General features: G+C 39.2%; 1 protein-coding gene across 1 annotated transcript in view; it reads left to right on the plus strand. All coding sequences in view use genetic code 11, as the record gives it.

Moving 5' to 3' along the window:
* Nucleotides 1–3,163, plus strand: part of EGR_01049 (Lysophospholipid acyltransferase) — a gene marked incomplete at both ends in the record, with an annotated part of 4,586 nt that extends 1,423 nt beyond the window's left edge. Inside the window, 3 exons of the mRNA XM_024490298.1 lie at nucleotides 982–1,044; nucleotides 1,113–1,318; nucleotides 2,437–3,163. Coding sequence (XP_024355117.1) covers nucleotides 982–1,044; nucleotides 1,113–1,318; nucleotides 2,437–3,163 — 996 coding nt within the window. The remainder of the gene's footprint in view (nucleotides 1–981; nucleotides 1,045–1,112; nucleotides 1,319–2,436) is intronic.
* Nucleotides 3,164–10,315: the final 7,152 nt, after the last annotated feature.

Below are 10,315 nucleotides of genomic sequence, written 5' to 3' on the forward strand. Positions count from 1 at the left end.
TGTGCATACATGTAGTTCGACAAACGTTTTTCAACTTTCACGTTTGCATCCACTGTGGGCATTTTTCGAAAAATGTGTAAATGCACAAAGCAAGAGCTAATTCTTCTCAAAACTTGAGTTTTAAAGTAGTTTTTGCACTTTAATTTGAATGTTTATCTGTATCATAACGAAGGAGTAACTTATGCCCTTCATGTCTGCTATCACCACCAGCTTCCGATAAAGACTAATAATCAAGTGAACATTTTGGTTTGGTTTAAACAAAATATCTTTTACCAAAACCGGTTTACAAAAGACTGCCTAACTCGTGCAGAGTCGTGATGTTTATAACTTCAGAGATTACCATAGAACAAATGAATAGAGCGTAATCAGTTTGCTTAAGAAAATTAAGGTTTTTTAGCATGTGTAATGACATTGGCAGTTGCCACAAATAACAAATATCTACATGCAAATTTAAAATTTTCCGCATTATTTTCAATGCGCTCGCGGTATCAAAACCAAATGCAATGGGGCAAAAATAATCTCTCGCAATTTTTTTTAAAAGTGGTGCTCTGGATATACGTGAAATTCAGCATATAGTTAATGGGATTTTAGCCCATTAGTATGGTGCTTAATTACCACCTTACGCAAATCGAAAGTGAAATATCTGTTAAAAACGCTTAATTGTCTAGTGTACCCTCAGTACTTTAAAGCATATTTTAAAGTTTTTGTTTTAAGATTGTAAAATGTTGGTAATATTAAAACATTGGATAAATTTAATCTTTCAGAGGCACAAATACAAATGAGAACAAGTAGTCAAACTAAATCATGAATGCACTGACTTTTAACAATAAGGCACCATTGTAATGGCTTTTAAAGTGGAACTTTAGCAGCGTATAATGCAGCAAATGAATTTCGACTGAAAATTGGTAAACTGTGGCAAGGAAGACTGCAAATCAAATCAGCGACAACGTCATTTTGCAATACCACTCTCTGTTAGACAAGTCATACAAATTGTGGATGAGATACCTAACACCACCACTTCACACGCACTTCTTCACTGGGACTGTGAGTTCATGCGACTTTATATGCCTTTAGTAATGCGGTATCTGATGCTCTAAGTGGCTACTTAACAGGATCTACGAGATCCCGAGTTTCAGGAGGGAAGTCTGGTCAGCCGTCTAGTGTATTTGGGCGCTCTCTTCTTTGTTTACCGCACGCGACTCTACTTTGCTTGGATCATGGGCGAATGCGTCTGCATGAGTGCAGGGCTGGGTGCCTATCCAGCCATTTCTCGTCCCGCTGTTGGTGAGGGACCAACTGATCTTGTGGCTCTCGACAGGTGGGTAATCTCCTCCTCATCATTGTCCTTTTATCCCGATCGATCTCAAAACTTCTTATCATAAAACTGAAAATGCAACGGATCTGGGAAGTGCTATTTTGCAAAAGTGATAACTCAGTAATAACTAGGTCGTAAGAGAATGATAAGGCTCTTGCAATCACATTGGCAAGGCAGATAAAAGGAAAAAATGAAGCTTGTGACACGGTGAAGTTCAAATTTGGTTGGATAACTTTCCCATTTTCAACTCACTTTGAAAAAGAGAAACAAATGCGCATACGGGTGTTCTGATGGAAGCCTTTGAAGAATTTGAAGTGATTTTTCCCCGGGCAATGCCGTTTATGCATTTGCATAACTACACGACCGTTGCGCCGTAACACATATTTCGGGAACTATTGCAGACTTTTGGACTGACCAAAACAAACACACTTGGGGACTGAAGAGGCGAAGTGATGTCAAAATGAAGGAAAATTTTAAATGGGATGTTTTGACCTCAAATAGGCCACGGACATGGTTGGCCTTGACATTTATATGTGGGACTAAGAGAATCCGCTTTATTACAGGCAATAAAGAAGCAATAGAGGACTATCTCCCAGCAGATAGGCTTGAGTTGTAGATTATTCGCACAAAAATCTTTATCGCAAATGTCAGTATCTTAAGTGGGGCGAAAGAATCTTAGAATCCTTGTTCCAATTTTGCCTCTCCTTGCCCTTAATAGATCTAGTACTCGTACACAGATTTTTTTGCATCGTGAAATGTCCAAGTGGCATTACCTACATCGTGCATCTCGTATGATGCTTTGCATCAAATGATTAATTTAGTACAAACATGACTTGTGCACCGTGGCAAGATTAGTTTAAATCCATGTTTACTAAAACGCCCACTACCCGAAGAATTGCATACATAGAGTACTAACTTTGGATATATCTTTGTGTCTGAGCGTCTGCAGTGTGTGCATACTGATAGAAATTTTACTTTGGATCAAGACTGTACTTTTCATTAGGTTTTGTTTACACGTTGCTGCCGAAAATCAAACCGCGGTAGAAACTTTTTAAAGTGCCTTTCTCTCCTAAGCAAATAGTGGAGAAATGCATCTATATTTGGCTGTTTCACTGTTGTAGGTGGATGTCACAAATTGATCCCAAAGAAAAGGCCGGCATTCAGCACATAAATGAAGACTATCATTTTCTCGTGGACGACATAAACTCAAACATCAGCGACGACGATCCTGTAGTAATTGAGTCACGTTCACACTTTTACAACTACGCGACAGTACAAGCTGTCAGTGCTTGGAAGTGTGAGTTCAGTCCAACCATGCGTGAGAGTTTCAGAGCCTGGAACCAAACACTCTACTACTGGATGGATAGGTACATCTACCGCAGGTGCTTTGGCCCGTGGTTCATCCGCTCAGTCGCTACCCTCCTCGTTAATTCCCTTTGGTATGGTGTTCAACCGGTCTACTTCATGGCACACTCAACACTGCCACTGATTTCGATGGCGGAGGACGGAATGGCTACCGCGACGGCTTTCTGCGGGTTTTCGCTGCCCCCTGGAGGGTTAACTTTCCTCAGATGGTTCTTTCGAATGCGCTCTCTTGACTATCTTGCCGCAGGGTGGATTGTGCTCTCGCTGGAAGATACGTGCGTTCTATGGTCTTCCTTGGGCTACTTTGTCCAGGTGATCGGTTTCTTACTGGCCCTGGTCCACCTTACACTGGGGAAATTTGTTTCTGCATTTGAGCGATGGACTGTGGAGAACCCTGGCGAGGATGTGGCCGAGATAACGGCGAGGAATCTCAGTCAGACGGGCAAGGCTTGGGAGCCTCCTGTTATTGACACGTATATTTAGACTCGTCCCCGATATTGCTGATGCAGCCACTGCTAAAACTGCTGTAGTAGGCACTAACCTTGCTTGGCAGAGCCTTCTACAATGGAAATGACTTTATTGGCTTGTCGTAAACGTCTGTATAGGAATACATTGAGTAATAAACGTGCATGTAAATTATGCAATCCGGGACCAGGATCTGATTTACTTAAAGATAAGTTTAAACAATCAAATTGTGCACTATAGAGGATGCTTACAACATTACTCTTTATAAACATCTATCAAGCATATTGAATAATCTGTGACAGTTTTCAAGTTTAGCATTTCATGTCTTCCACCCATAAAATTATGATGCAGTTTACAGACTGATCTATGATTATTCTTTTCAGAGCATGCGCTCCAAGATCAAAATCGACTATTTTAAAATGTATATTTACTTGTTAGGGCTTAAACTGTTGTGTGTTTAATGTAGCACATGCTTGATGACAATCACGCTGTATGGGAAGTGGTGCAGGCAAAGTTGCGAGCTATCAACTCTGTGGAAATGATAAATGATATTCGTCAGCAAATTATTTTTGAGTATCGTCTAGTGCTTGAGTCAGCATTTAGACAGTGGAACGTCCATTTATCCACTAGGTTTTCAACACAGGACAAAGGGTCTTGTGCTGCGATCACTAAAGCATTATAATGTTTTGCTATGCTACGATTGCTTTTGCGCAAATTAGAACATTACACTCTCAAAAATTGTTTTAATAGTGCATAGAATCTTTCCAGGTACGGTTAAAAGAAAAAGCATGTTAAATATAGCACCAAAGAAGATCATGGGCGGATGCGATCAAGCCAATTCGCACTACATCGCTGTCAGAAAGGGAGGATTCAATTTCTCGTTAAAGGGAAGTGGATAACAGATTTACAACGAAGCATTTCTAGGTGGACAATCAGAGTGTTTCGTTCCAAGTTGGATTTTCGGACAAAATATTTGCCTTTGCTACGCTTGGGTGCATTAAAATACGCATTGCCGAAGTAGCATAAAAGCTTCGAATTTTGCGTTTAGTAAATGTGATGGGGCCAGGTAAGTTATACCCATGGATATTTTATATACGTCGTATACTTCAGACGTTCATTTCGCGACTTGGATACTTTCGTGTTCCTCAAAAGAAAACTCGGATTGTGTATTATTTTGTATTCCAATTGGTAGTGGAAGGGGATGGCTTCCATCCTTCACTTTTAGCATGATCAGCTCATTATGGGGACAGATAAGCAAGAAAGAGGAAGATAGTTGTCCAAATCCGTCATTGTTTATGGATGTATGAACGTTAATAAAATTGAGAATTTCTATATAACCAATTTTAGTTGCGTGGCATTCCTGGATTTGATTTCAAGCGTGTATGGGTGGTATAACAACGAAAACGCATTGTGCTACTCCATCTGGCACATTAGTGAGTGCTGGTTTTCGGAAATCTTCCCTCTGAATGGCACAATGGATGGTATGCGGAAAATTCGACACGTGCCTAATGCATGGTAACTTGGTTTTTTTCCATAAAAGCACTTTTAAAGGAATTTTTGACTACGTTTGACTGGCAAAAATAAGTTTTGAGATCGTGCTACCTCACGTGTGGCAAATATGAATGTTTTCGTTCATTAGGTTCTAGTTTAAAAGTTTTGCACAGGTATGGGAACATGTTGTTTCGGTGAACAGTACATTACTTTGTCTTCTTAGGGAAATTCCTAAGTAGCTACTATTCAACATTTGGAGGTGTAAGCAAAATACTTTTTCCGTGGTGCATTGGGACATGTGTTACCCTGCAGTAAACTTAATGCCAGTCGAAATGGATTCTCGTCTTCTAAAAATATGTGATCATGTAAACAAAAGGGAGGAATTCAACTTGATAGCGGTTGAAAAGGGTGTCTGACTTTATTTGGGGATTAATGATTTGAAAACAATTTGAAGTAACTTATCCTAGGAGGATTTGGTATTATGTCTAATTATGCTCAGGTTTTCGTTTTATAGCTCTCCAAAGGATGTCGCTTGTGTTGATCCGTTCGGAAAACCAAAGCTGAGAAGGATCAGGTGAAGAATTTATGGTTCGGTATGATTATAAAGCGCATAACCAAACGCCTAGATCGTGAGCAAGTTATTAATGGATCATTCGAAATGTTGATAAAAATTGTATTCGCCTGTTTTATTGCAAAAAAGGAGAAGAAGTAGGACTAGGACGGGTGATGCAGAAGTTGACGCAGATGTAGATGCAGAACCAGCATAGGCGGGCTAGGTAAATGCATAATCCAATCTGTAGGTTCGCATTCTCCTTTAAATGGCTGTTAATGAAGAATTTTCCGTTTCTTAATATAATGGAAATTGCCAGCAAAATTAAACAACCGATTTACAGTCACAAGGTATGCCTTGGGACCTACGGTATGAATTTAGTTTTTGAGGCTCAATGATCAAAATCAAGATTGTGCAAGGGTAATCTTTGTTTGCTATAAGGGTTCTCGATTGACATTTATATTTGATCATATTTTTGGTTACCTTATCAGTTAAAACTCGTACAACATTTTCTGTTTTTAGATTGAATTCAACTTGGTCATTGTCATTTTTGTTATGCCTTCATTTCGAAATGTGATAAGGTGGGACAAGTCAAAAGTTATTAGTGAAGCACTCTGCTTGCGATAAATTGTTTGACAAAAATATCCAGCATTCTAAACGAACCTTCTTAATGACTGTGTGTAATAGTATGCAGCCATCTATTTCAAATGACTTGATTTAAAGTTAAAACAAGTACCTCATCCTTCATGACTCTAACAGCATTAGTATGAGCAAAGAATGTTCATGTCGCATGGTTGGGATCTGTGGCATACCAGAAAATTTCAAAGCCTTGTTCACCTGCAGCAGAAGACTAGAAATCGCATTAGCGCCACCGCATTGGTCAGTCATCTGGCGATTCAGGGCTACGACGGTTTTGCCATACTGACGGCATTTCGCGTCAAAAATTTCGCTCCGGTATCTGGTACTGCTGCAGAATAAGTATTTATCCGAGAATAAGACCGTCCTGCCTACCTTTAAAGGGCTTTTTGAACTTGGTGCATTCATAAGTAAAATGTTATTAGCCATTGGCCTTTACAGTACGATGCACGATAAAGTCTGTTTTTAGCAATGCATTCATGCGAAACAAACTTCCATAATGATTGTAAGTCATGCCCCAAGAAAGTGTTCGAGGATAGGGAGTTAATTGTACGTCGATTTTGAATGCGCATTACCGTCTACCTTAAATGATGGTAAGATGTCACGTAAATAGCACGCAAACTCGACTCTTCCAAGTGCAATTGGAAGTCGGAAAAATACTACAACTAAAATATCAACTCTGGATAATTTTGCACCGTGTAAGCAAGTTACAAGGCATTTTGCCTTTACAACATAATGATTAGGCATAGGCATTCTGATTTAGTGCCCTCTGTTGAGCGCCACACCATCAGACAGGGCTGTTCAAACAAAACGATTCCTTTAAAAGAAAGAATGATTGCACTTACAATCCACGTACGTGGTTTTTTCTCAGGACGTAGATTCCTCCTGCCGTTTGCGCAATGCGAGACAGAAACCCATTAAAGTTGCCCTTTGATAGGTAATGCAAACGAGGATAAGGTAAAAACTAGAAAGTTCAGCCCTTTATGCTTCAAAACATTTCACGTGATGCATTCCCCTTCATTTAGCTAAGGTTTTACCATCTCTAACAATGTTAATGCAAACGTTAAAGTGGAATGTTTAAATATTGCGTAAACCTGGGAATTTAACCCACTGAATTAAAATGGAAACATATGCGGAGGCAAAGGTCCTTACCTGTGAAGAGCCTAGATAGTAGAGAACTAAAGGCTTCTCTTTCTTAGTCCAATCGTTTTACAGTCGAAAGACCGTAAATAACGAATTTGCCCATTAAGGCGTCTCAAGTCTGGTTTTGACGGAGGCATTTAAAAATTTCATGAATATCAAGCTCTCCGTATGTAATATTTGTTTTTAGAATGGGTTTTTTCCCTAACTTCTAAACAGGAATAAACACTATCATGTGCCAACCAGGAGGGAAGAAGTTTGTGCTGTCGTCATTGTTTGGTGTAATGACTTACGATTGGAATTGAGAGAACGAATGCGTTCCACATCCATTAGCAATAGGCAATACCAGGCTTTAGAGGCTATCACTTTGTTCTTTACTTTTTTCGGGTTATAAAATGCTCTGCTTTATATTGCTATATAACTAACTCGGGTTGGGAAATGCCTTTGGCATGGCAGCGTTAAGCCAACGAGCGTCTCATTCGCAATTCTTAAACAAAGTTCTACCTTACATACTTTTAGGCTGCCTTATCCTCCCCAGACAGCTATGCCTACTTTGTGTGGGGTATTGCAGACGAAGTAGTTCACTATGAAGTTCCAGCTAAAGGCAAAACAACTAGGGCTGAGATCTCCCCTGTACATCTCTACCCTGTGCAAAACTTATTATTAGGTGGACGTTTTACGTTTCGAAGATTTTTATAGCTCGACAATGAGTGACAAGAACTACTGCCTTGCATCGCTAACAGCTATTGCGAAATGTTTAAGTAGCGGGCGTTGAGGCTGTGCAGCAGATTTGGCAATATCTTGGAAGTACAGACTGGCAAGTTTATTATACAGCTACTTAGCGCATGTTGCCCACTTGATTTATGCCTTGATTCAGGATTAGGTACTTGAAAAGATGACATTGGAGCCTAGGTGCCAGATAAAAAATTCAGAAGTGTGAGTTTTTGTGTGATATTCAATCCGTCGATAAACAAAGCGCCAATCTGTGAAGCTTGAAGAGCCTCAGCCATTAAGCGCTACTTGCAGGACACCGAATTTATCTGAGTGATAAGTATGGAGAGGCAGAATGCTTAAATAGGTAAGCAGTTTGCCATTTTGCTTCTTAATTTACCGCCTATGTGATGGGCAGGCAGCATTTATGTGCACTGCTTCGGGCTACTATAAATGGTAACAGCGGAATAACCATTCATCACCTTGAAAATTTTGAGAATGAGTTTTGAACGGTGGATAATACATTTCTTATAAGGCTTTTGACTATTATATGTGATTAGTCTCGAGGTCATAAAGAGTTAATGGTCTGGATAAAGTGGCAAGTTTCCATTCCTTATTAAATATAATGACTTGGCTTTCGTGGAAACAATGAAGGTATTTGCAATAAACTTTCGCTTGTGAGAATGAATCAAATTCTCACTTACGCAACTAATCTTTTTTTCATTGGAAATTCACCTTTAATACACGGCCGTGTGACAGTGATATTCTTTACAGGGAATGATGGAGGTGAATGTTGTGGACATTTGAGTTCGGATTGATGAAACAAAAATCTGTGCGATTATTGCGCATCACCCCCTCCCATTCCTGCCAAACAAAAACTGCAGTAAAATTCGCAGTCAGAAAGATAATTTGAAAAAAAATTTTCTGTCAGAGGTGTTAGAAAATGAGCGATTTTTTGGTTCGACAGCCGAATTTTGCATAATCGACGTCAGTAATGAAGAGTTCTAGAGATCTCCAGCTTACCATCTTGATCGCCTTTATTCCTACTGTTGTTTCGCATCGATGTTTTAGAAGTGAATATAAGTCAAATAAGTAATGTTAGGTCATCTTAAGCAGTTGTTTTTGTTTTTTGATGCAAAAGTGTCTATCGCAAATCACGTGAAATAATAAAAGCTCAATAGCAACTAAAATCATGAGTTACTTGATTTAAATCGACTCTGTGAATGCGCAATCGAGTTAAAAATGATAATTTGATGGCAGCGATTTTTATTCTGATGCTTAGAGCTGGGACGTCTCCAATCCAATCTGGAAAGTTTACTAATAACGACAGTCACGCTGGTCACATCCCGCTAGCTGACAACTCAGCTTTCTGATTCATGTTTTTGAAATGCTCCCTTTCCTGGATAAATATGCGCATTGGAGACAGCTTGTAACCCACAATACCGCCGAATCAATCATTTCAGTTTTCGCACTCGCTCAAGGGGTTGCGAAGAGTACACTAAGGCAGAATGGTGTATCTATTCGGGTAATGGTTGAAGTTCTGCCGATACTCATTTTAAAATTGTGCTGTTTTACGATCCTTATTCTAAATGAGGTATGGTTTTTGCCTTCAGCGAATTTCCATTTCTTCATACTTTACAAGTATTTGTTCTGCTCCCAGTCAGTGCACTATGTGCCTACGCCGTCCCTAAAGGCTAGCTGAATTTTCTTTCTCCCAGGTTTAAACAATGACCAGACTTTCGCTTGATCATCAAAACGTTTCTGCATAATCGTAGTCCACTTTACCTTTCACTACATTCCTTGTACTTAAATTAATTAAAAAGGATATATATCGCATATCCATTTCACTATATAACTAATGTTAGATTTTCCCATTAGAGTGATCTACTCTCATTTTACATGGGTAATAAGACTCCCTTCATCCCTATGCTTCAAATTAGGAATTATTTTATGTAGAACTTGGGCTGCTGGCCTAGCGCTCTTTAAAGCGCATGCTTTCATGTTTTCAGACACGTACACGTAAAATTTTCATTGTTGAGAAATAACGATTAAGCAAACTAGGTAACGCTTTTACCCTACGATTGCCCAATCTTTTTATAGAAAAGTGGAATTCTTCGGCCATGTCTGGGACTTATGTGCAGATTTAACACAGAAAGAACACACGTTAGACGATAGAACTAACTATTGAGGCATTAACACATTATTCAAACTAGTTGGTGCGTGCTTGGAGTCAAAATACTTATAAAATTTTGATACCTCCTCATGCCACCAATAATGCCAACGTTTTGTTTGACAATTTAGTACTGTGAGACAGCAAAATCTAACGCAGAATAACTTACGACGAATATAAATGGCTTTAGTTAAAACCGTTTTATCTTGAAATCAATTAATATATCTGTTAACAAAGCAGTAATGCTAGGTTTTTTAAACAAGTTTGAGATATGTTTTTAAGGTATAACTATGAGATCCTGCCTTGAACCAATTCTAAGCTCGGTGTATTGAGTGCCAACTACATGCAACCTTTACTTAGAAGAAAATGAAGTGGTAGCTTTGAACCAGCGGTAGCTACTTTTGTCCATGTTCATACCTCCTCATTCCTCGCTTCAATTTAAATCCTTGTTGATCTGATTAATAGGTGCCAC

Source organism: Echinococcus granulosus (genome assembly GCF_000524195.1).
Source record: "Echinococcus granulosus chromosome Unknown EG_S00004, whole genome shotgun sequence".
Lineage (NCBI taxonomy): Eukaryota > Metazoa > Platyhelminthes > Cestoda > Cyclophyllidea > Taeniidae > Echinococcus > Echinococcus granulosus.